At 39.2% G+C, this 27,975-nt stretch overlaps 1 protein-coding gene across 2 annotated transcripts in view; it reads right to left on the reverse strand.

Annotated features, from left to right (window-relative positions):
• The window catches only part of ntn1a (netrin 1a), a 64,371-nt gene that overhangs the window by 22,395 nt on the left and 14,001 nt on the right, over window positions 1-27,975 (reverse strand). For both annotated transcript variants that reach the window (XM_072383459.1, XM_072383458.1), the window contains exon 2: window positions 1,739-1,927. In XM_072383459.1, coding sequence (XP_072239560.1) covers window positions 1,739-1,927 — 189 coding nt within the window. The remainder of the gene's footprint in view (window positions 1-1,738; window positions 1,928-27,975) is intronic.

Here is a 27,975-nt window from a genome sequence, read left to right on the forward strand (position 1 = left end):
GGATTTTGCTAGATTATTGTATTTTTAGTGAGCTGGATATCTTAAAGATTTATCATATGTTCATAGATTTATTATTACTTAGGTGCTTGATGAAATGCACAGCAAGACCACAAAGAATTTCAAATTTGAGGAATAAACCCCTACAAATGTTACTGATGAGATGCTGAAAGAATCAAGCCTTAGGCACATGAGAAGGGATGTAAAAAAAAAAAAAGAGGTTAAATCTCTACAACAAGCACGCCTGCACAGCAGAGAATGGGGGTTAACACTACACAACGTCTCGTCATGATGAATGTGTGTTTGCATTCCTGGCCACCAGGAGAATGGGCCCAAAGCCATGGAAGGTGTTAAAGTCACTTTGGGAAAATGGCTTGTTTGTGACTGGGGGGGGGGAATCTGTCCAGAGATGTGTTATCAAATCAGATTCATGCAGAGAAAAAAGTGTGCTCGATATGGTTACTGTATGTGAGGAATTTAGAGAGTTTGAGTGCAACACGTGTGCTGTTCTCTTTCTTTAGTTTGATAAATGTTCTCGTCACAGAGGCATGAAGCATGTCAGCATGGAAAAATGCAGTTTTTTTGCAAAGGAAAAAGATGAAAATCAAAAACTAAACATTGACAGGGAGGACAGATAATTTCCATCAGAGGCATGAGTTGGATTAGTGATGAGTACAGCTGAATAAAACACATCCTGACAAACTATTCTGTCATCTAAACAAACACCACATTCTTCATCTTGTTTTATAGATGTTTTAAGGCACGATGTCTGTCAAACTGACTGATGGGTCAGTTTATTTATTTACTTCCTGCTGAATGATAAAAGAAAAGTCAGGCTCAACCTGTCAACAGGCAGCTAATATTTCTTCATAGACTGCCTTTAGAGGTGACTGTTCAGAAATCCTCAAACAGGTATGCGTGTTTTTCTGTGTTCTGTCTGTACAGAGCTGTTCTGTGGTGTCTCTTTGCTTGTTTGCACAGGGATTGGACTCCTGTTATCATTCCCTGCAGCTCTAAGAGAGGTGAGAAAACATTCTCTCCCTCTTTTCAGTCACCCTTACCTCTTCCTCCTCCACCACCTCTTTTTCTTTGACCCTTATTAGCTACGGTGAGGGCTGATAGCAGGCGATTCATCGAGCGGTGAGTAGTGAGCACACCTGCGTAGGGGTGTGTTCCTCTCTTCCTCCTCCTCCCCATTATTCCTCCATCCCATCTTTCATGCTCTTGCCACCCTTCCAATCCTGACTCTTTCTTTGTTTCCCCCCTTTTCTTCTCTCTCCGTCTTCCAGCCCTTCCACCGATCTACCCGGGATCTCATTCGTCTTTGACCCGCACCGGGGATCACTTCGCAGCTTAGCTCTGTTTGTTTTGCTTGTCCTGTCATCCCCTCACCCCACCTCAAACTAAGCCAAACAACTCAGTGCCAAGAAGGGAACACCCAGCCTGACCCCGCCCAAAACACCCCGACCTCCACAATCCCAGAAGACCCCAAACTCATCTCTGCTGACAGAGGGGGGTGAGGGTGAGAATGGCTCAGGAATGTAACCCCCCTCCCAAAAAAACTTCCACTAATTTTCCAAACTATTTCATTTTAGATTGGAATATTTATCATTCTGCATTGTCTTAAATATCCAGCAATTACAAGTACTTTTGTAACATTTTGAAAAGCAGTTGTGTTACTGGCCTGATTTCTATGAGAGCATACACTGCTCACTGAAATGGACAAGAGCGAGCTCTGTACCTTTGCAGGCTTTCCTGTGTGAGATGGGTTTTGACAGGTCTCTGTAGTAGCCCTCCTTGCAGTAATGGCAGTGACGGCCCGCTGTATTGTGCCGACAGTTGAGGCAGACTCCTCCACTCTTTCTCCCCGACAGTTTGTAGAGCTCCATGTTGAAACGGCACCGTCTGGCATGAAGGTTACAGTTGCAGGCTGTTGAGGAAACACAGCAGGGCGCATACATGTTATAAGCGGTTTTGCAAATTTGTTTTGAGTTTGCACTGAAATTAATAGATTTCAAACAGGACTTGTCAGTAAAACTGTTTTTTTTTTTTGCTAAGGGTTGGTAAGGCTCCCTTCAGACCAGCTTTTTTTTTTCTTAAACGAAATCCTGAAATCATTTTATTTTGAGAATCAGCGATTATTTTTTTCTTCATCACTTTATTTACTCCTATTGAAAGCAAAAAGAGGAGAATCATTTTTAACTGTTGTTTTTCTTGAATGGGACCCTGTATGTAGAATGTAAAATAAACCAGAAATGTTTTGTTCACAGGAGAGCATTGAAAAATTTGAATTTGATGGCAGCAACTTGTCACAAAATAATTAGGACAGGGGCAGCAAAAGACTGGAAAATGAGGCGATACTAAAAAGAAACAGCTGGAGAAATATGCTGCAGCTAATTAGGTTTTTTCAAAACAAATCAGTGACATGATTGGGTATAAAACAGCACCTCAGAGAGGCAGAGTCTCTCAGAAGAAAAGATGGCAATGGTGCATCTGTAGAAAACTGCATCTACAAACCATGGAGAAAGGGCGCACAACAAGGTAGGACCGCAACTGTGACTATGTCATGGAAATCAGTGCACGGGCTCAGGAACACTTCCAGAAATCACTGCCTGTGAACGCAGTTCACCATACCATCCACAAACACAGGTTAAAGCTCCAGCGTGCAAAGAAGAAAAATAAGAAAAAGGACTGATCCAGGACCCTTTCCCAAAGGTCTCCTTAATTCCCAGATGTTTATGGACTGATGTTAAAAGAAAACGGAATGTCATGGACCTTACAAAACCTTTTTGAGACATGTTGCTGCCATCAAACTCAATTTTTCTGGGTTTTTTTTTCATGAAACTTTAAAATCTTTACTTTCAGTATTTGAGGTGTTTTCTATGTTATTTTGTGAATAAAATCTTGGTTTATGAATCATTGAATTATCTTTTTGAACATTCCACACAGTGTGACAGCTTCTTTTGAAATCGGGATTGTATTGTTACAGTTTAATCACTTATGGCCAAAATGTTCTTGCTTTGGAGCGGCTTCAATAGGAGAGTTGAGCTCTAATTGATTCTTGAAAATCACCCCAAAACACAGTCACCTGCTTTAACCCTTAAGTAAAAAATCTTACCTACAGACAAATGAGTTTTAAAAGCTAACAGGTGTGAAAATTCATAGAAATTAATTGATTTCTCATTGATGTCAGTGGAGGCAACGTGCACACTTGATTAGTTATTTCCCCAAACAAAAGACACAAAATAAATGTACATATAAGACTGCAGCCTGTGTGTGGACTTTATACAGTCTACTATCTTGTATTCAGTCTAGAAAATATCCTTTTTTTAAAAAAAGCAGAAAATACTCAGGAGAATTCAAGGTGAGCAAGTTTTTTGCTGGCTTGTAATGCAGATACTTCCAAATATTTCCACAAGGTATTGATATGAACACAAAACACTCATTGGATAAGTTAGGAGCTTATTTTGCCATCCTTGACATGCTTTGAACATGACATTACAATTCCACAGCACACCCTTTGCACCTCTATTGATTTCCATTTGTGAGGACGCCTCTCACATAAAGGATCTCCTGCTGTGTAGTCTAAGTCCAGACCTAAATCTCTACTCAGTCTTTGGTGTTTGTGTGTTAAAATAACTTAAGATTCAGCTTTGGTTATATTTAAAACATTTCTATTGTGGAATGAATCATTATTGATATTTATTTATGCTTGAATTTAGCCTGCAGAGGAGCCACAGGATGTAGTGTGTGATACCTACTACTGTTCAGACAAAACCTATGGCAATAATAATGCAGCCCAGCAGGTTTGTGATGTATGGCATAATGAGATGCAGAAAAGATGGGATCTAGAGCAGTTAAAAAAGCATAAATGAATAATAAAAAAAAAAGATTGATTAGAAAAATGGAGAACTATGTCTTTTAGGGTTGCCTCTCGTGTTACAGTTTTGATGAACATTTCCTAGTACATCAGAAATTAGACCTTAGTTATTAAAAACTGTTGTTTTCCCAATGTTTTGTTTGCATTTACATGACTGAAATATGTCTTCAGAGCCATGATAGAGCAGATTCCGAGGAAACGCTAATGAGTTTAATTATCTCTGAAATTGAGGTCAAAGGCTTTATCTTCTTCTTAACTCTTTCTTTACCTCTCTCCTCCCTCTTTTTTTTTCCTTTCCTCAAAGTCCTCTCCTGCTCTCCAGAGTACAGACTGTACTAAACAGAAAGCGAAGGCCTGGTCCTACCATTCCTACATTCCCTTCAAATCCCTGTGAGCGTGTGCGAGATGCCTCTCTTCCACTTGTTTACTGGTGAGTACAGTTGCCAGAGCTGAGTTTAATTAGCCGGCTGATGTTTATTCATGACTTTTTGGCAGCGGAGAGCAGCAGACGTGCCTAACTTCATTAGGGCCAGCCGTCCAAGACACCGATCCCCCTGCCACTAGCACCACAGACACATTCATGCATTATTAACAGCAGAACTTCTGATACAGTTTGTGGCTCTACTATGTGTGGTTACACACTGTGTGCTATGAGTTTACTTATAAATAGGGTTATCTGGGTCTTACTGCTGCTGTTCCCTGGTTGGTTCATCCTCCCTTGTTTTTCAGCTCCACCTCTTCACACAACTCTATCATCATAATGGAAGAAGTCTGAGGGCTCCCTCAGCATGCTTCAAACTGTGATAGTGCATGTGTTTACTTTCTGTACATTTCTGACTGTTTTTTTCTTTTCTGAATATGTGTGCCTGTTTTTAACCCCTGAGACTCCTTATTTCCACTCCAAGGAGCTAATTACAATATCTAAAATGTACATACAGTCAACACACACACAGAAGCTCTGTGTCTTGTCAGTAGTGACTTGACCTGACTGTCTTTCTTGTAGGATAGCGGGAGTTTAATTAATGGTGCTACTCTGCTTGTCGTTCCTCTCTGGCTTAGACAAATGTATGTAAAACTTGCAATATTTGTATGTGTATGCAATATTTACAAATCTATAAACAAGATTTTTTTTTTATGCCTTGAGAGGACACGATCATAACACTCTGCTATGAATAAACCTAAAATTAAACTGATATCATAACTCCTGCCTTCTGTGGTCTCACCTGCCTGGATTTACAACTATCTTTGTGACAAATCTGATGTTTTATTGTTGTCTTAAGCTAGGAGGTGACTCATATTGTTCAGCATTTCAGACACCGGTGCTTCCTGGCTCCACTGGAAACCCCCTCAAGCCAAATGATAGCCTCAACCTGATACTGTGCCCCGATGCATACGACCTCAGAGGGGCTGAGGGATAAAAGTGCATAAAACTTCCTTTTACTCATAGATATTTTGTGACAATATTGCCTCTCATTCTTGCCACGGAAGCGCCTATGATATCACAATGGGTTAAATTATTCCCTGTTTAGACAGCCCTCAAGTGATTTGAGTCTCTGCTGACTATCAATCCATCCTGGGAAAGCCATGGGGCAGGCTCAGTCTTTTCAGAGACTCACGCTTTAGGTCGCAGTTGGTGAAAGCTATCTTTGAGCATGCCTGCAGGTAACAGGGATCATTGTAGAGAGGTGTAAGGTGGGTGGAAGATAAGTGCACAGCCCTGAGACCTGCACACATGTCTCTGTTACACTACAAAGATAGTTTCACACCCTGTTTGAACGGCGAGTGCTGCTGCACTGGAGTCCCTCCCTGGAGGGCATGTTGGTTATAGTAGAAACAGCACATAAGCTAGTTCTGAAGGTGTGAAACTGAAGTTCACATTGTCTTTCAACATATTATGTCTCATGATGGCGACAAGTGAGAATCACTTTATCTAAACTCAGTGACACAGGAAGTGATGAAAGCTTGTTCACAAACAAAGCCTGTAGAATATCTCTCAGCTTTGACAAAAAAAGAAATTGAAAAGGAGAGACGCTAAAAAGATTGTTACAGTTGTTCAATCATTCCTATAGCACAGACTGTTTCCTTCTATGGGTTTCTATTGGAAAAAAAAAAAAATTCATGGAAAAGCAAAACTTCTTCATATAAAAAACGAGGATGGGATTCCTCAACCTAGGGATGCATTCCTGCAACCCCTGAAAGGCTAAAAACTTAAATGTAAAAACAGAGAAGAGCATTCACGGCCCGATCTAATGAAAAATTGTGCAACAGCTATGTTGGTTTACAATTTAAACGACGTTCAGTGTTTAACCATGAAGTGATATGTCACTCCGTTCGGCATTTAGAGGCGTGTAGACACTAATATAACTTTTGCTTATATGGGCAAAGTGGAGTGAAGGTGAAGATTTGATGTAATCCTTTGGCTTCCTTAACAGGGCTATTTTTTATGAACTGGTAATATATGAATACAATCATAATGAATTCAATTGAATTGGACAGTAATTGAATTTATAACAAACTTCTTTATTTAGTGTTTCGAAGTGCCTTAAGATGAGATAGATGCTGTGAACTGGTGCACAACAGAGCTGAACTGAATTAAAAGTTTAATCAATAATTGTTTGTGTATTAGTGGAATGATGTTCCATTCAATGACAAATGGAAAAATCCAAATTTCCAACAACTGAGAAAAAAAATTGAAAGAATGCCAATTAAAAGTCAGATTCCATAGTTGGAATATAATATGTTCGACAAAGTACTGCTTGATATATCTCATTATAGACTAACTTCTTTCTGAAGTTAAGTGCAAAATATAACTGCTGAAGAGATAGCCAGGATTGTGTTATTTCAGGATTTTTGAGTTGGTTGTGACTCCAGATGCATAAATCCATGCTTCCAAGCACAAAAAGGGTGATTATTTTTTATATGTCCTCTTTAATTATAATTCATGAGCATGGATGTTCTAAAAGGCAATAAAACAAGTTCACAATAAACACTTCAGAAATTGCTTCCGGATGGCAAATGTCAAACACTGCCATTGCTGCACAGACATGCACATTATGTTTTGTAAATGTGATGTTATTCAGTTTCAGTAGCTTTGTAGATGATAAGAATTGTTTTTTTTTTATCATCAGCGTCTTCAAAGATGTTCTTTGCTTCGCTTGTTCTGCTTTCAATCAATTCAACTGCATCAGTCTGCACAGAGAGTCTCTGATTGACTGTTACTGCCCCCAGGGAATCTGTACGAGGTGGGAAGTGACACCTTCAAAATGAAGGTAACTAACTAGCTGGAACTATTTCAGATAACAAAAAGCTCCGTTTAAATCTTGCAGGGATTTTTTTTTTCAAATCTCAAGCTGCAGCATTCAACAGGAAACTTATTTGTTTATGGGTTGTTGCCGCTTCCTGCACATCCTCAGAAACACGGGCCTCCTCACAGTGTCTGACTGTGTTTTGGAAAGTTGGCTAATTAGTTTCTTTAAGTGTTTCCCAGCCTCCATCAACTGACCTCAGTCTGTAGCAGAGCAGAGGCAACCTAATTAGAGAGAAAATTCAGCTGCAGGGCTGGAGGTTGAGGTTAAGCTCATCGTACTTACGATAAGCCTGGTAATTGAGCGATGTTGGTCGGAGGCTTAATTTGTTGTAAAGAGACACTCAAGCAAGTGATCTCTGCCACTTTCGCTCAAAATCTACAGGCTGGATTGGTTGTAGCTGCTGTAACCACAAATATAAAGACAAATGATTCCTCGCACGCAAAATTTCGCTTTCAGTCTATTGAAAGGTGTGCGGAGGTCCCATGTTCAAACAGAAGAGTCATATTTCCAGAGCTTTCAGAGGATGTGAGCCTCCCTGCTGCCGTCACCTGCCCTGCTCACCCAAACAGGACAGCAACCCAAAACCAATGCCTGTGAGCAGGAGGTCAGTCACAGGCAAGATTTTACCGGGGCCCTGTTATTCTGAGCCCCGCTTTCAAACAAACACCAAAGGGAGTCCCCATATGAACAGTTTACTTTTAATCCCATAGTTGGCCAGAAAAATAATCAGATTAACTTCTAAACCTCCCTCAGTGAGAAGTGATAAATATTGAGTGTCTTTGGCCCATCACACTTTTTGAGGCTGATAATGTTTCAGGTCAAGGTTTACGTAATTAAAAAGCACCTTTAAAGTGTTTCACACACAATATTAAAATGCACTATGACATTTATATAAAATGAAAACTTGACCTCGGTTAGACCTGAACTCTTGCCCTGCAGAATAAAAAGCTTGGAAGGAAAGACTTCAATCTCATTGGAACATTCATATCTATCGATAGATAGATAGATAGATAGATAGATAGATAGATAGATAGATAGATAGATAGATAGATAGATAGATAGATAGATAGATAGATAGATATATTTAGATACATTTATCTCTATACAAATACATCTATCTATATATATATATATATAATTGAGTAGTTTAATCCGTAAAAATGCATCATATTTTATAAATTCATTATATATTTCTGTAAGAAAAATCTATATTTGTGAAATACTGTAACTAACAGCTATTGGAAATTTACAAAAAAAAAAGTACAAAATTCCTCTCTAAATTGTAAAGATGAAATTTGGATTTCCATCAGAAGGAATTACTCAATTAAATGTTGGAAAGGTTTAAAGGTTAAAAGTGGCAAAAGAGTTAAAAGTGATAATCAACTGACTACAAACAGAAAGCTGCCAGAAGATAATTCCTGAGAGATGAAAGAAGAAGACACATTGTGATTAAAAAGAAAAAAGAAACAATGCTGCAAATTATCCCATAATGTATGTATTCTCCAGTGCAGACAACCCACACAATCATCCTGTGGCCAAAATTATTTCCTTGTTGATATTTTCTCAGGAGTAATTAAAAGACACGTTGACAGGTTAGTCTGACAGCGCCCTGTGTTGGAAAGTCACGATGAGCCATCTCTGACAACCACTGTTTCTTCCAAAACATTAGAACAATTTCACTTCTCTTAGGAGAAAAAAAATACAATAATAATCCCTTCATAATAATGGAAAACCAAAACAACGATTTAATATGATTTATTTGACGTGTTCATTCTGGAATCAAAATGTATTTAATTTTACCCTGAGATACATATCACTTTACAAATCTTTCTTAATTGCTGCAATTATTGAAATTGTATCCTGTCTCCAGGCTCTGCAGCTACTGTTTATTTAGCCTCTTATAAATGAGGGAAATACTCTCCATCATATTGTGTTTGTTGATTCACTAACATGACAAAGGAAGGAAAAACTGCAAACTGCTGATATTTATTGAGTCGAGATGACAGATGCACTGTGCAGGAAGGTCTTTTCAGATTTTATAATTGCATTAGATATATGATAGTTATCATTTGAAATGTTGCCACATAAAAAAGAAAATCCCTTATAACTGTAAATTCTTCATGTAATCAGATCCTCATCCTAAAATGCTGCCAAACATGGCCACAGCTTGCTGTCGGCAATAACCATAAAAATAAATTCCTCATAAAGCTTTTAAATAAGAGGAATACTGGCAATGTGATGGATGTGTGAAGTATGTGGGTGAATTGAGGGTTTTGGGTGTGTGGATCTGTCTGTGTAGTGAGAGGCACCCTGGGAATGCCTTAAAACTCTGGGGTGAAAGAGCTGGGGCGAGTGGGAAGAGTGGGGCGCCCACTGCAGAGATTATATCAGGCTAATGTAATTCCTTTATTACAGCCAATTAGCCACAGCACTTCAGCACCCTGGGAGCCCTCTGGCCTTGTTCACAAACTGGATTTCCAGCACCCCATAAGAAAGCCATGTTTTCGCTATTTTCTAATCAAACTCCTCATCTTTGTACCAAAGGTGAAAACGAGTGGGAGAATCTATAGATCCCAGGAGAGAAAGAGGGGAAAAAATGAGGGAAAGAGGAGAAGGACAGAGATTAATCTGCTGCTGCTTGGAGGCCTGACTTGAGGAGACTTGGCTAATTGAGATCAAGTCTTACAGAATATTCATCAGTCCAGCAGGATTATGAAAGGCAGATTAAATATGCAGCCAGGACTGATTTCCAGTGGATGCATTCCATTTGCTGTCACTCATTACTAACTCTCACTCATCAGACCCCCCCTCTTTTTAGTGAGTCCAGTTGCTCATTTATTTCTCCCTTCTTTATTTCATAATTCAACATTCTGATGTTTTCTCAAATTCGGGCAAAATTTGCAATTCCCAGAGCAAGCGGGTAGAGCCTACAGTGCATGTTCTGTCAGTGGGTGATAAAATGTAGCTTGATTACCCAGCTGACGCAACTAAAGAGCTGTGAGAACTGCCTCGCTGCAGTGCAGGCAGGGATCCCTCATGAAGCTTTTAGCTTGAGAGTGAAGGTTAATGTTAAGCTGTGGATTTATATTAAATACCTGCAGAGAAGGGTCCTCATCCGAACCTCCCCTGAGCACCAATCAGCACACAAAAAAATGGTGTGAAGAGATTCTATCAGTATATCAAATAACAAGGAAACTGAAATTTTGTTTTACAAATGAAAAATAAATTTAAAAAAACTGAAGAACTTTAATTTAATTTATAAGTGAGCAGCAATCAGACTTATTTATTTTCATGTCATTCAACTGACTATATTGACACAATTGATCTTGTACTGTAAAGCAATTCCTGCTCTATGCAATTTAAGATTTCTTTGATTTGCAGTGGCACATCATACAAATTAGAAGTGAATTTTAAAATGTATTACTATCTTTAAATAGGTTTTTACAGATTTTTTTCTTTCTTGCGCTGTTATTCATTTTCTTCAACTTCATAGGGGTTTTATTGAAAAGCACTGACATACAAAAGCAGCATACTCGGATACATTTGAACTAAAACAAATAGAAACTTAATTTTCAAAGTTATAACATTTTCTACAATAAAAACATAAATCTGTAATCTGTTTGAAATTCTGTTTAACAGACACAAGTTCAAAGAAATGATTTTCGCTGTCTTCACTGACCAACTTCATTGTATTTATAATATATCAAATTAAGACACAACACAGTAAAATGAATAAATAATTAAAAAAAATAGGAGAGAGGCAAAGAATGTTTCATTACAGCCTTCTGGAAGATTCCAAAGTCATCAGATTAACTGGTGACAAACACTGACCTATGGCTCTGCGCGCCAAAGATGAGAAAGACCATCCAGGCTGTCATCAGGAAAAGGTGCAAAAGCCAGAGTATGTGACAGATTAAGAGAGCTTCAGTGTTCATGGCATGGGTATTATGCTTGTGTGTGAAGCTGCCAGTGATACAGAGTGATGTATTGGAATTTTTAAGAAACAAAAGCTACCATCAAGATGAAATTTTTCTGGGAAGTAAGTGGCTATTTCAATTGGACAACGTAAAACCTAATTCTGCACATCTTACAACAGCATGGCTTCATAGACACAGAGTGGGTGTGCTTGACTGGCCTGCCAGCAGTCCAGTTCTGTCTCTGACTGTAAGAAAATCAAGAAGAGGATCACGGACTGTTGAGCAGCTGAAAGCAGAATGAACGGATTCCTCCAGTCATCAATATCCTTAGTTCACAAATGATTAAAAAGAGTAAAACAATGGTAAACATGTGTCTATCTCAATTTTTTTGAGCATCAAATTTGTTTGTATTTTCTGAATACTAGCTGGTCACTGACACTGAAAATATTTTCTTTTTTGGGGGAATTAGGTTTGCTGTATCAAAGTGCAATTTTTCTGTCTTTAAACTCAACCAATATGATCAGAAAGCAGTACATTGCACGTGTGTACATGGAGCTTTTCACTTTGGAGCAGCCTCCAGCAGCAGAGCAGCCCGCTTCATGTTGAGCTAAATGGCCCATATATTCACTCTACGTCTGCATGTGGGGGCTAATAAGGCCTTTCCTTTTTCAAGAGTCTAACTAACCACACAGAGCCACAACAACAAAGAAAGGCCTAATGGCCTCCAATTTCCCGCATTAGTGCCCATTTAATGGCTGACCTGCCCTCTCGTTAGGCAGCGCAGCATGGGAGCACTTCTCAGCCTGGATGTGTGTGCACACACTCTCCCTCTCTCTCTGTCTCTCACACACACACACACACACACTTTCAGCTCTCCAAAGCCACATTGCCTCAGGCCCCTGCAACACTTCCACCCCACGCTGAGACTGCATAATAGACCAGTTTGTAAAAGGGCTGCCCTGTGATCAGTGGTGCATCCATTTGCTGAGTAATCAAGGGTCTTTTGTCTGAGTGGTGAGTGTAGAGCAAGAAAGTGTGTGTGCATGTGTGAGCGAGAGCGTGGACGCTTGCACGAGGTAGATTCTCTTCCCGAGTCTGTCTCTATTTATGCGTCCATCGCCGTTAACGTGTGTATCTCCGTGTGACTGTTTGTGTGAGTAATTCCAAGATAAAGTGGCTGCCTGGAAAATATCTCCTTCGGTTCATGTTTATGGAAAAACACCAGCTGACATACAGTGCGAGAATAAAGGGGGCCTGGCCTGAGCCACGGAGCGGCTGACGAGAGTGCGTTGTGTGTATGTCAGCTATGCCATAAAAATGCCATGGGTGGAGGATGACATTGGCAGGTCCTATTCAGCACTATAGCACTGAAAGGCCCTTTAGGATGAATAAAGATTCTTTGGCCTGTCAGGTCTCCATAGCTCCCCACTGAACAATACCCACTAAGAGCAGCTGTCTTAATAGGCGGAGGGACTGACAGTTTTAGGAGTGACGCGATACTAAGAGCAGCATCAACACAAACTGAGTCCAAACAACCGTCTGCTGTGTGATAATAATCTCAACTGTTTCCCCGAGAGTTTGAGCTGCGAATGCTTTCCTGTATGTTTCCTTGACACTTCAGTCTTTAAGGAACCTGAGCTGACAGTGTTGGCAGAGCCATATCACCTCCATATTCAGGAGCCTCATGTGTGAACGGATGTTGTGGCACGCTGCAAAAAGATTTTTCCTGAGCGTGAAGATAATTGGAACTAACTGGATTTACATTTCCTGCATCAGGAAGACCCAAAAATCTCTGTGCTCACTTTACTGTAAAAGAGCTGTTGAGTTTTTAGGGAAGGGCCTCAAGTGGGAACTGTGTATAAATGTATTGTGTTTGACTGATGGAGCAAAGTTTCTTTTTGGATCTAAAGATGGGCGACCAAAATAAGTGCCTTAAGTTTCTTTCTGCCATTAGTGTCAGATCTGACAATCACAATGTGAACTATTTAAGTCTTTGTTCCTCTTCAAGCTTTAGCTGTAAATCAGCTGTGCAATGGTTTGCAACCTCCTTGCCACTTCGCTGTCAAAGACAAGTCTGCTCTCTGTTGTATTACATCCAGCCATTACCTTCCTCTGTCTCCTCTGCTACAAGCATCACACATCCACAATCTCTATTCGGGCTTTGGCAGAAAGGATATGCATCTGAAACAGGTGAGGCAGATCTCCAAATCTCTCCAAAACAAGGACTCTCCCTTCTCTTGTCAAACATCACCTCCAGTCTGTTTACTTTGTGAGTTTGGTTTCTATGGGATTCGCAGATCCATAATGTTTTGGGTTCACATAACTCCTGGCAGATTGTCTTGTGCGTTGCTGGCCCTGAGGCTGACAGGGACGGGCTGGTGCTGTCAGAGTGAGACAATGAGGCAGGGCTCACACAAGGCTAACTCATGCTGCTCCTCCATAACTGTGGTTCCCGCTAATCCCTCCGCCTCTGCAATTAAGGCCATCACTCTGCTCCAACAAAGTTAGCTAAAAGATTTTGAATCCAAGGTATTAAAACAGAACGCAGTTTGCTAACGCTGACTGGCAGCTGTGAGCTGAGAAAATAAACAGTGTTTAGAAGATTAGATGAGTTAGTCTGGGCCTTTAGACAAAAGGGCATTTCTTTCCCTGGGATTCTGAGACATGAGGATGGAATACTTGGTACATCTTTGTCAGTACTTACAGTTGCTCCTCTCCTCCTCCTTTTTTTTTTCTTTTCCAAACATATTTTACACCTACAGTTTGTGAAGAAGAGCTCCAAGGCAAGTGGGCGTTCACTACCTTTCTGTGGTAAGTGTTCCCATGATGTATTGACTCAGCCTCGAGGATAAACAGATGAATTGGATTAGGGATAAGATAAAAAGGCTCTTTTGGATTTCTTTCTAACAAACGGTTAAAAACTTTCAGGGAATTATCACCACAAGTGGTTTTCTAGATATAGAAAATCGCTTGTAAAGTTCATTATTGACCCTGTCTTGAACACTAATTAAAACAAACACCACAACAGTAGTGGCTCCAGATATTTCATGTGATTACTTTAAGGAGTTGTAGAGTGCTGGATTTATAGTTGCTTAAAAATGTGTTTGATTTATGCCAACATGCACAGGAGGTTCTTAAAATATTTAGAATACTGAAAAATTCAGTCATTTGTATCTATCTATCTGTCTATCTCTAAATCGATCTGTTGATCACATGAGAATAAACAGCTACTGACTCACTGACATTGATTTTCTAAAATCACTTTTTGTGTTCTTTTCCAAGAAGCTATGGATATATACTGTGTAAGTAAATTTTAGCCCAGAATCTCTCCAACTCTGTCACATTACACTTTGTGAGAATCATGCAGGGGTTTTCACGGACTCTGATGTTAATGTTATATATTTTTTAACATTGGATGTCAGCTATTGGTAATCCCTTTCCCAGACTTCATAGCTGCTAACAGCAGTCAGCAGCCTGCTAACACCAGACATGTTTATTTTGAACTTATATGTATTTATGTTGATTCATGTATATTTTCCTAAATTCAAATAAATCATCTCTATTTGTATCTTATGCCAAACCATGTTTTCCCCATGATCTTTTGTACATGTTGCCTGCATGCTTGCATGGTGAATGCATATGAATAACACCACAGACATCCATCCATCCATTTTCTATACCGTCAATCCGTTAATCGGGTAGCGGGTGGGCTGGAGCCTATCCCAGCAGTCACACCACAGACATACAGATTTCAAATCTATCTTTATAGATACATTTCATATAATATACTTATGCACTTTAAGTTAAGGTTAAGATCAATGTAGCGTCTTAGTCAGTTAGCTAGATGAGGCTTAAAAAGCAAAAACTATACAGTGACAACACTGAATGACTGATTGTGATATTTTTACACCATTTTATGACACCAAACTGCTTAAAGCTTCCGAGTGTCAATCATTTCTAAAGGCTGAAAAAAAAGGGCTGTCACAATATCTGACTGCTACACAATTATTGTTGCCAACACATTATTGACATGGAACTATTCAATATCACATTTATCATTAATAGCAGTATATCACCCCAAGGAAATAATGTATTCTCTGGCATTGGACCTCTACAGTGGACCAAACAGAAACAAAAACCATGATCACAGATACACACTTGATAGGAACTTAATTAAGGTTATTTTTCAAAAATGTGACCAAGAAAAGCTGGAAGAAAAACTTTGACTATTCTTGTCAAGTTCCCATCACAAAACTACCTCTCCTCCGAGCTACACCACGACTCTTCTCTTCCTCTTGCTTCCTCTCTCCTCTGGGGAAATTGAGGCATTCCCTGCTGCAGATGTCATTAGTGAGAGGCACTCTGACAAGTGTCTCCATAAAGTTTATAAGTCATGAAAATACCTTCAGTTGAGCAGTCAAACAGGGGAGAGGAGAGGAAATATAAGTTGATGTAGTGACAAAGGGGAGTGGAGGGGAGGAGAGATGGAATGTATAAGAAATAAATCTTATCCAAACACTTCTCTCCTCCTGCTCCCCATTCCTCTCATCACTTCGTGTCTGTCTCTCTTGCTGAACCTCACAATGAATTTAAGTTCCACTACTTGGCTGCCTGACCTCTTTCACAACCTGCCAGTTACTAACATTTAGCACTGTAAGAAGGCAGGTCTGACTCAAGACCAGGTTGCAACAAAAAACAAAACTGTCTGAACAGCCCTGATAACTGCAAGCACAAATATGTATGCTAGTTAGTATAGTTACTAAATCCACTGAAATTCCTCTTCTTTTGAATGATACATTTCTCTGAAGAGCACATGATGAATACTTGCCATCTGAACTCACATGGAACCAGTAACTAAATCCAGAAATGATTTCACTATAAAGCTGATATGGGAAAAACTGTACTAAGAATCTACAATTACAGCTGACAGAAAATTGAATTGTTCACTGCAAGAATGCCGTGAGAAAAAGTATGCCCTCACAAACCGTGAACCTGTCATAGTGTCCAAAAACTCTTAGCCAAGATGAATTAGAAGTTAGGGTCTCTAATCATCTTGGCACTTAGTGCATGTCTTTACTGTGTCTGGACTTAAAATAAGACTTTACGCAGACAGCAGGATGATAAGAGAAGCACAGCTGAAGAGTTCTACGTGTGTCCCTTTGGATGAGTGTGTATGTGTGGAATTTTGAGTTCTTGCCACCACGCAGAGCACAGCCTCCTATTCAAAGGAGGGAGAGAGCAGGAAGCCACTGAAAGCCAGCTCCTACTTCTGTGACACATTTATTGTCATCAGCTCGCATCCATCTTCGGAACAGCACACTCTTAAACTTTAACCTGAATTCCTTAACATCCTGCTCTCTTTTTTTAACCCCTCACTGTGTACCTTAGAGCGAAGGAAAAACTAATTTGCTGCTGTAGCAGTCAGTGTTTTCTTTACCCATATTCTGGGCTTGGTCCACAGTGGGTCACAAATGGACTGTGACGCCAACAGCTAGAGCTGCCTTTTGCCAAAACTCAAGCATTTTTCTTGAAGGAGGCAGCAGAGAGTGGGGCTGAATGTGAAGAGATGAGCTTAAAGAAAATGGATTTTAAAGTTTGGATTAAAAATACAGAATCAACATGGACATAATGGAGAAGGAAAGTCTGACAAGATGAATTTAAAGTTACCTGGACTCCCTACAATGTGTTTAATACAAATATGATCTCTTTATGAAACTATGAAACTAAATGAGTGCATAAATTCATGGGGGCAAGAAGGCCACATTATGTTGAACATTTCAAAGAGAAAAAGAACATCAGTGTGAGAAGAGAGTGTGCATGCATATGCATCAATTTTATGGCACATGTTGTCTTTGGGCTCCGAAAAGAAATCAGATCTATGCTTGAAACTCAGCTATCGTGACCGATAATAATGCAAGAACATCAGGAATATGATGATATAAATATAAATCAAACGCAGTTGCTAATATTTTCCAGAGTAGCTCACACTCATTATAGATTCTCGAAGACATGCTCTCAAGTTTAAGCCCCTTAAATTATTCATGTGCAGCCAAAGTGATGTGGATATCAGTTGTATTTACAGTTAAATTTCAGTCAATATGAACGATATGAAGTAGGTGAAGGGCAAGTTAAACTGGTTGTATTAATGGATGGAAAAATGTTGAAAAACTAGAAAAATATTATTTAAAAAATATTATTGTTATTTTCTTTTCATTATAGTATTTAATAATATATATATAGATATATGTATTTGTATAGAGATAAATGTATCTTTCTATATATATATCTTTCTATATATATAGATAGATAGATAGATAGATAGATAGATAGATAGATAGATAGATAGATAGATAGATAGATAGATAGATAGATAGATAGATAGATAGATAGATAGATAGATAGATAGATAGATAGATAGATAGATAGATAGATAGATAGATAGATAGATAGATAGATTTCTTTGCTTTATGTTAAACAACTCTGGATCAGCGTGGAAAGGATCACTTTGGATGCATAATAAAAGCCCAACTAACAACAGGTACGTTCTCTATCCAAAATTTATTTAAAGGGGATTTTAATTGTAAAAGTATGTAATAGTTTGTTTGCCTGTTAGCAACTTAAATTGTTCAACTTATAGACACGGTCTCCTTTCACGAGCCACCACAAAAGTTCAATTTTTTCAAAGTATTCTAAGCCAGTTCTAAAGGGGAAAAAAATTAACAGCAGTGTTTTGCACACTCGTTTTCAGTCACTGGCATCTGGAAACGACACATGCACCGCTCCAGATTATATGTTATGTTTTTATTTTATGTGATTGCTTTATGGCATTTAAATAAGGCATTAGGCAAAGAAAAAATATGACAGAGCGTACCAATAACAATGAGAATATGGAAAAAAAGGCCTGCCTCTAGGCCAGATACCCTAAACTGTTGAAGTAAATAAAGGCATCAGCCTCTTTTTGAGGAAACACTATAATTTGTTTAGTTAAAGTAAAGCAGAAATTAATCTATGTTTTGAGTTTGTCACATCACGGACAAAGGTAATTTATTAACCACCCAGCCCAGTAACTCAAGCGCTTGCACATATAGACCAAAACAATCATAGAATGAGATGGTTAACTTGACCCCTCACTCCACTGAGCATAAATCTGATTCTCTGAGCTGGAAGTTGGCTTCTAAACTGGTGTTTTGCCAGCTCTGCGGTGGTGCTGCATTTCAGCTTCACTCTTCAGAAACTTTATACAGTTTCTCTTGTTCTCATTATTCCTTTTCAATCTAATTAGACAGCCCAAGCTCTGTAAATTTTGGCATCCAAGAACACAATTACTGTGATGAAGGCAGAAAAGTTAGCTAGCTAGTTGCTAGTCTGAGGCTAATGCATCATAACAAATCTGTTTAAACATTCCAGTGACGGTAAGGTCGCTTTTTTGTTCGCCTTACATTCTAAACGCCTTTGCGTAATTTAATTTTATGAACTTTTTAGAATTTTATTTCATGCAATGATTTTAGATCTGTTCTAATACTCCTAAAGAAATTGACAAAATAATAACTTCACAATTCAGTAAGAGTTACTTGTCTTGAAATATGTTTTAAGCTACTACTCTCGAACACATATCATTTCCACTTGAGTCTCTGAATTTGGTCATGTACTGACTGATTTTGAAAAATTGCGAGCACCTTTATTTTCATACCAACCATAACATCAATAATAAAAGATGAATATTGTCAGTCAGCTATGTGTCTTAATATACATGATCTCACATGTACAAAGATATCTTCTAAAGTGAAAAAACTCCTTTCAGAAAATGTAATTTCTCTTTTTCTTTTACATGTCCTTAGGTAGATCAAATACCAAACTGGAAGAATCACCCAATGAAAACATCAACTGCCAAAAACCTTGCTCCTAGGGAACCACAATTTCAAAACAGCGTCACCTGGGACAGAGCTATTTAAAGGTTTTAAGTAAGTGACCTAAAATGTTGTGTGAATAAGAAAGGAAGACAAAGAAAGCATACCAAATGCTACGATCTCTTAACAATACTATGACCGTTTTTACAATCCAATTAAAAAAGGAATGTACTGCAATCTGGCAGCATCTAGAGGAGACAGGGCTCTGCATATTCAAGTGCTGTGGCAGCTGGTTTGGTACATGCCGATTGTTTCTGACACTGATGGTGCAAAGATATTTTTACTGTACTGGCTCCAGAACCACAGTCATTGAAACCCTCAGCTGTGGCATCATACCTACTGTTCAGTGAGAAACAGACCCTGGTGCGTTCGAGCAAGCATATGTGGTGGTGCACACACATATTTACTTACACTCACTGCTCTAATTGCAATAATGGAACAGTAGCCATTCAAAGTCTTTTCTTGGGCAGTTTTGTTCCCCAGCAAAACTTGCAGCATTTCAGGTCTTCCGTAACTAAATGTGACACCTCTGGCTCAGGCAGGAAGGATACATTTGGGAAGTGGAGATGGAGAAAAAGAGACCTCTGATCCAGAAACCCAAAACCTCATTGTAATTAAGTCATCGGTAGAAGGCAATTAGTGAGGGACTGGTCTTTGCCAGAACAAGCAAACGAATGACACACACAGAGTAAACTCAGAGTTTCGCAATGATAGCAACAGTTTTTCTGGGCCAACAATCTGGCGATATTAAATGGTTGCAATAGTGAACACACATTAAAAGAAAAAGAATGTTTCGTTTTGTTTAAAAATACATTTTTTTAAAAATCAAAAGATTTTTCAGAGACGAAAGATTGTGTTGCCTGTGTAACGGGGAGGCGAATGGCCTGCGGATTTATTAATGCTATCACTCACCCAGACAACCTGCTCTCTCTTTAAACTCAACTTTTGGCATTACTTTTCAAGACCTCAATACAAGACCTTTGACATTGCAACTGATATCGTAAAATGTAGTTTTTTTGTTGGTAAAGTCACAGCCGTGGGTTGGGTTGCCAAGGCAACCACAAAATGGAGGACATGCTTGTTGCTGAAGGGAAAAGTGTGTCTTCTATTTATCTTTGATATTCTCAAAGGATGTATTTTAACCCAAACAATCATAATTTCCTACACCTTATCAAGAGGTTTTTATGGTTAGAGACTACAAAGTAGCAATCGAAAAAACGAACCAAAATACAACAAAATTACATAATAGTGACACTCCCTTGCATGGCATAAAATCCAGACATGGAGCTCAAACTTGTGTCTCATTTAAGAGGAACATTTGTTCAGACCAGGATAGCATTAAAATAGGAACTTCAACAGTCTACACTCTGAGCATCTTTTGGTCCAACTGATTAATACTGCACACCGGCTACGTTTACATGCACAGCAATATTCTAATGTTAACCTGACTAAGATCTTATTTTGAAAAAGATACCGCCATGTAAACAGCATTTTCAGATTAACTTAACCCAAATAAGGTCATATTTAGAGTAAACAATAATAGAATAGGCAATATGAAGTATGAAGATCTTTCTCCCATTATCTACAGACATGTACACACCTTAATCACAATATTATTCTAACAGGTGTTTTGATGTCTGGCGACACACACTGTTTTACAGTGTATGCTCCAGAGTTGCCAGGTCCACGCTTTATGAGCAACTTGGGCTCGTTTTTCAAGAGCGCCTTTATATTGGATAGATTGGATTGCTGGTTTCTTTCACAAGATCTGACAACGCCAGCTCTGGGGGAGTTCAGGAAGGCTATGATAAAAGAAGACGCTTTTGGGATGAGGGAGAAACAAGAGTTAGCTAATGGTATAACAATGAAGGATTTGGATGGGTGCAAATATTTTATTAACGTAGTAGAATGTAATGTAGGTGTAATACATAAATTGGAGTATGCGTTGTCACATGTCAATTTGGATGGATTATTATACTATCTGCAACATATTTAATATCAGAATCTGAATATTTTCTTTTTTATATTTAGGTCATTGGTCAGATTAATCTTGCCCATGCACAAATAGGGAGGATAACTGAATGATTATTTACACAGTCTGGGAAAAAAGTGCTGAGCGGGCAGAATGAGCAGAAGAGAAGGAACTAGTGTCAGGATGACAAATTGGAAACACATTCCTCCTTGACACACATTCACAAAACAAAATGACAGCAAATTATAGTCAAGAGTAATGAAAATAATCAAAAATAGAAACTGGAGAGACCATTTAATATTTCAGAACATTTAGTATGTTAGTGCACATTCTGTGCACATTCAGGCCCCTCCTTGCCCGACATAACAAATTTTGAATATGTTGAATAGCAACAAGTCAGTGATTTTGAATCTCACTTTTTCTACAGTGTCCACATGTCGGGTATATGGTACAATTAATGTTCATTTGGAGGAGGCAGGTTTCAATATGCTGTCAGTATAATTGCAATCACCACAAGATTTTTTCTCCCTGAAGATTTAAGTCTAAAGACCATTGTAAAAAGCTTTACACTGAGATGTTCAGTAAGTGCTTGTGAAATTGTGTCAACAGTGATATTACCCCCAATGTGTTGTTGATCCTGTAGATACTTCCTCTCTATTTGCTCTGGCAGGACGTCAACTCTTACTTACAAGATAATTGTGTGGCTCGGTGGGCCAGGAAAATTCATGATAATTATTAAATAGCCCACTTAAACTTAATCTAATTAAAATGGCTTGAGAAAATACTTTGACCTGAAAGTGCAGGTTTTTGACTTGGCATAAAACAGCTGATTAATGAAGCCGTGAAAACTAAACAGAAGACTGTTTGAAGACATTTAATACAGATCAACTTGATCATACCATGATTTACATTCATAGTATGATCAATGAACACATTTCTAACTTGCCTATTGTGCTGTAATCAAGATTGTGTAAAACAAAATCCGCAGACTCGCAAGATAGGTGTCATTTCCAAAGAGGTCACTGGCCATGGCAGCAGCCTGAACACTAGCCACTGTTATCCTCTCCCTAAATCTAACTAGTCTGATCTTTTTTCTTTCTATCTCTGTTTATAATGGCCTCACTCTTTATTTTCTCACTGACCTTGTTTGTTATTAGGACTCTCGGATAATTAAATTTACCTCCCACTGTTAAAGAAACCTCTCATAGAAATTCAATCCCGTCTTTCTTTCTAAAAGTGAAAACCTGCTGCTCAGAGCTCTTTCACAATGAAACAGTGGAAGTCATGGGAGGCAGAGCATGCCAGAGGTTTTAATGAAGAACTGTCAAAGTGTTTTTTCTTCTCTTGTAAAAATCTTTTTTGATAGGACTAAGATACAAAATGAAAAGCATAACAAATTTCCAGTTGGTTAACCATTACCTGTTTATCAGTCTGAATCTGGAAGTCCAACAGGACCCTAGCTCTACCTCCACCACCTTTGGAGGTATCTCCTATTTTGACTTTGAGACCAGATGTTACTGTCCACTATTCCCATCATTTGATTATGGCATTCCATGTATGCCATACCTGCCAGCATCTTACACCCTGCTACTATCTGCTGGACTGTCTCAGAGGCTTCTATGCACAGCCTGCACCTGGGGTCCTGTCTGGTATAGTAGACCCTGACCTGTATTGCTCCTGTGCTCTGGGCCTGTTCTTGAGCTGCTATAATTAGTGCCTCTGTACTGTCTTTCAGACCAGCCTTTTCTAGCCACTGACAGGCCTTTTCAATATCAGCCTTTTCAATATCAGGCTTATCCTTCCGTTCTAGTTCCTCCTCTCCCCTACCCCAGGTTTCAGCTGCCTGAGACACTCATTTCACAGTTCATCATTGAGGGTCTTCTTCCTGATGTATTCCTGGTTCTTTGTTGTTTCATCCTGGATAGTGGCTGTGATGCTCATTAGCCCCCGCCTCCCTCTTTTACCGCAGTGTATCACAGACTGCTGGACTTCAGGTGAAACCCTCCATGCATTCTGAGGAGCTTTCTAATCTTGACATCAGCGGTTTTCTATATCCTCCTTAGGCCAGGTTGTCATACCAGCAGGGCATCTGATGGCAGGACATACGTGTTGATGGCTCAAACTTTCTTGTTCCATTCAGCTGACTTATCAGGACCTGCCTCACTCTTTATAAGTACTTAGTTATGACTGACTTCCTTGCAGCCTCTTTGTGGTTGCCATTTGCCTGTGGAATCCCAACGTATTTGTAGCTTTCCCAAATGTTTGCTATAGTGCCATCTGGTAGTTCAGCCCCTTCAGTTGTGATTATCTTGCCTCTCTTAGGTATAATTCGGCCATATATATCTATCTGAACGATGTCTCGATGTCCTTGCCGTATATTCTGGTCAGGTGTATCAGTGAGTCGATGTCTCGCTCAGTCTTGGCATACAGCTCGATGTCCAAGTTGAGGAGGTGGCTGATGGTTGCTCCACTTCAGGACCAGTATTCATAGCCACTCTCCATAATGATGTGGCTGAGGGGGTTCAGGCCTGTGCAGAACAGCAGCGGGCACAGAGCATCTCCTTGGTAGATATGGTAGATATCGCACCTGATGACTGACTGAATTAGATTTGTGTTAAAAAATATTTCAGAGCAAGAGAATTTTGCCATTCTGCATTCACTTATGCATTTCAGTCAGTCTGTTATGCCGGTGGACTGAAAAAAACAGCGTTTACTGAGGAATAATCAGCTGTACAGGCAGTTTCCCCATGGATAGATGGACAATGACACCTCTTCTATTCATAAATGTCTTCAGTCAGGCATCTCACAAACAATATAGTTAAGAGTCGCAGAGTTAGGTCAATAAAAAGGCCACTTAGACATTTCTCTCAAACACCACACACCTCAAATCTTCCCAAGAAATGGCAGGTACATCATAAATCTAAGGCTTCCGAGACAAGAGTAAACATCACTAGAGTAAACATCCTCACTTTGCTCTCTTTTTCCCCCTTTAATTTTTAAGATGATATTATGTACATGTGACATTATTGTGGTTATCAACTTGTGTTTCCCTGTTCCAACAGGTATCCTTTGAATGGTGTTACGGTGTTTGTTGTCCCCTCTTTTCTGTCTTCTCAAACCCCAGCTGTTTGAGGCAGATGGCCACCCTTCCTGAGCCTGGTTCTGCCAGAGGTTTCTTCCTGTTAAAAGGGAGTCGTTCCTTTCCACAGTCGCCTCAGGCACGCTCAGGACGGGAGATTGGACTGAAGACAACTTTCGGTGCAATCTGTTGGTTTCCTTAGCTAGCATATTATTTTTTTAATTGGCTCTATATGAATTAACTGGATTATGATTACAATGAATTGAATTCCAATTGGGTTGAATTGGACTATATTATTTAAGTGCCTTGAGATGACAATTATTGTAATTTGGCGCTATATAAATAAAATTGAATTGAATTGAATCACTAGGGAACAAAGTCCACACTGCAATTATGATTCCCCGCTAAACATAACCGGTGAACACAATAATAAAAAATTAAAAAGAGAATGCGGAGAGAAAATGATGTATTTAACAGTGACAGGAACAGAGACTGTGCTGCTGGCGATAAAATTTCTGAAATTGGAAAGATGAGGCAGAGGAAGACCATTCTCCATCGATTCCTCTGTCCATCTGCCTTTTAACGTCACCCCAGGCCTTTCTATCTCTCCTGGGAGATGGCACAATATCTTCCACTGGCTATTCCTCCTGTTCCAACTCAACTTGTCCTGGCTGTGCAAGGGAGAACAAAAAAAGATAAAATTTTAATTTCTTTTTTTTTCAAGTGGACATCTGATGTCTATAGAGACTTGCTACATAATCATTTAAGATCTGTACGTGTCTCTAGAGCCAAGACAGCAAGAGGCAGACAGAAATAGTGAGATTGAGGCCACATTTTTCTCCTTGAGTCAAACATATCCAGGATTTAGCTTCAGAAAAAAAAAACAAAGGGGCCCCCTTGTGGAAATTAATTTTTACCACGTACAATCATCTCATAACACAAATATTACCATTAATGACTCAATTTCCTTATAATTTCCTTATCAACCGTATAATTAGGCCCATTTGTTTGCTTTGTCATTCTCCAGTGATATGGGCCCTTTGTTATTAGAAGCACTGAGGGGACTCACACAGAAACCTGATGACTTAGTCAGCTGGGGGAGGGGCCCCTACAGCGGCTGAGTAACCGCCTGCCACCAACACATCCCACATTACCGCTATTCTTACTCTGCAACCGCAAAGCTCAGCAGCAGTGGAAGCTATTTAAACAGCACATGCTGGGAGCACACTCAGTCAAGAGCCTCTTTCTGTCTTTATGCATTTCCCCCTCTCTTTTTCTTTTACTCACACAAGGGCACCCCTAAAGTCTCTCTTTCTCTCTTCTGTCTCCATAATGGGCCTCACGGAAGAGCTAAATCAGCTGAGGCCAGTGCTTTCAAGGCTTCCCTCTGCTTTCAGTTGGACACTAACCTTAATTAATTGACTCTATTGTCCCAGAGGCAGCAGGGCCAGCATGTGGAGAAAAAAGTGTAGAGAAAAGGAGGCAAGACCATAAAATAGTCAAGCAAAATTCAAGCAAACAAGCTTAAAAAGAGGTGATTTAGGATTCTAAGCCACATGTGAAACTGAATTTTTTGATAAATGTGCAGACATTTTGGCCTGGACTTTTTCCAAGTTGGACATAGTTGCTATTCATACATCTTCCCAGCAGCTGATTTGGTGCTGTAGATGCACTCTCACAGCTCGAAATGCAAGGGTAAGGAAAGGTTAAGGTGATTGGCTGTCGCACAGAAGACAGGATATAATGCAAAATGAATGCTGTGGAACTCTTTTTTTCTCTCATCATGTCCAGCGTGGTTGATAAGGCTCCTTGATGGGTGTTTTTATGTTTATGTCAATATCACATGTATTTAAAGTGAGTGGGGTAGAAAAGAGTATGCTCTTTACAACATGTACACTCAAAGCAATTGCTCTGTAAGATTAACTGTTACAATAATATATTTTTTTCTGTCAGGGATCTTCCAGATATTTAATTTTTGTTTACTCAAAAAATTACCTTTTTTGGGTTAAAAAATATTTCAGAGCAAGTGTCACTTATGCATTTCAGTCAGTCTGTTATGCCGGTGGACTGAGAAAAAAACAGCGTTTACTGAGGAATAATCAGCTGGAAAATCTCCAAAAGTCTGGAATGAATGCTGTGGACATTAGCCTTCTAACATGACACTCTACCAGTGCATTTTAGCAAATTTTACAAGGGAGTGCATGTGTGAAAATGGCTTTAGTGTAACAGTAAAAGCCGACATATGTGCAGCTGTCACAAACAGCGAGTGTATCACAAAATCTTACTTGTGTAGTGCAGGATATTTTCACAGATTAATATTGTCTCAAATGGAAGTTCCAAAGTTACGTGCTTACTGGAAATGACGACTGAAAAACTTTTTTGCAGTTCTGTTGTGCTAGCTTCTGCTTCATGTGAACATTTACACACTTCTTGAACATCTAACCACACACCTAATTCTGCAAGCTGGCAAGTAAATACACAAAGAACAAACAATGCCACAAAAGATCTAACCTCAGTGCCTTAAGAAAAACAACTTCTGTTAGTTATCTGGCTACTGTTAGCATTGCCATCTGTGCTATCCTCTTACAGCGGGATAATGGTGGTCATTCGCCCTTTGCTATGAAGCCAAGATTGCTAGCATTGAGAATGAGACAGATACAGCTATTCACCCATATAAGCGAGTAATATCCATATCTCTTCTCTAGAGTGACTAGAGTTAAAATTTCTATGTTGGAGCTAAATCAGAAAGTGTTCCCTTACCCTAGTAACTTTCTAAACCCTAGTCAAGTTTTTAAAATTTTTTCACTTATAATTCTATTTAACTTTTTGTCTATATACATATAAATATATATATTTTTATATAAGTAATATATTGGAGTTTCTACTAGCTTAATGAAAAATATATCATTGCTTTTTACTACAAAATCGGATCATTAGCATGTGAAAGACAGAGAAGAGAGAGAGTCTGAGACAGAAAGAAAGAAAAGAAGAGAAAGTGTGGACTCACAGCCCCTCACCCCACTTTGTCCCTTATCTGTAAGAGCTAATGTGTGATGGATTAACCTGGGATCACCCCTGGCAAATTGAGATGACCCTTAAAACTTTCCCCCAAGCACCCTCTCAAAAACTCTGCATTCCACTTAACACAACCAAACAAATGGACACATGTATAAGTTGTGCTGGGTGTTATTTTCTGTCAAGAAAAACCTCAACGTTGTAAATGTACAGGCCTGTGATATGATGAATTTTCTCCAAACCTAAAACTCTGCACCTGTAATGAGGATGTGGGATTATTTTTTGGAAAACAGGTGTTTTCCTTCCTGCTTTTTCAGCAAACATTGCACTGCAAAAATGATGTCATACTGCAAAATATGATTAAAGATGACAAGCAACGGCCTCGTCAACTTTGACTTGTAAACCATGCACATCAAGAGAACACACTGCATGCACAATTGTAAATCTTTCTACTTTGTGCTGACCTCTGCTGACTGTGATCTCTTTGTGCAACCATGTCAACCTACTGCATTCAACAGCAGCTTTATTTACCAGCTTGTTGTACACCGGCTACTATCCTTAAAGAACAAGATACTAAAGTTGTTGCATGAGTTGTTGCTGGACACATTACTGTCAGTGAAACAGACATTTATAGGCAAGCACACACCAAAACACATATACGCACACAACGATGATTTAAAGGCATCCATGAAAACCAAGTGCTGCAAACCTCTGGTGACCTGCTCGCTGCCATGAACACACATACACACACACACACACACACACACACACACACACACACACACACAGAGATACACACCGCCTGCGCCATGACTTATATGGGAAAGACAAAAACATAGTTGATAAATCACTGTCAGCTAGTCACCAACAACACACATAACACACACACGCTCACACCAG

The sequence above is a fragment of the Leuresthes tenuis genome, unplaced genomic scaffold, assembly GCF_036924035.1.
Source record: "Leuresthes tenuis unplaced genomic scaffold, fLeuTen1.0.hap1 SCAF_4, whole genome shotgun sequence".
NCBI classification, from domain to species: domain Eukaryota; kingdom Metazoa; phylum Chordata; class Actinopteri; order Atheriniformes; family Atherinopsidae; genus Leuresthes; species Leuresthes tenuis.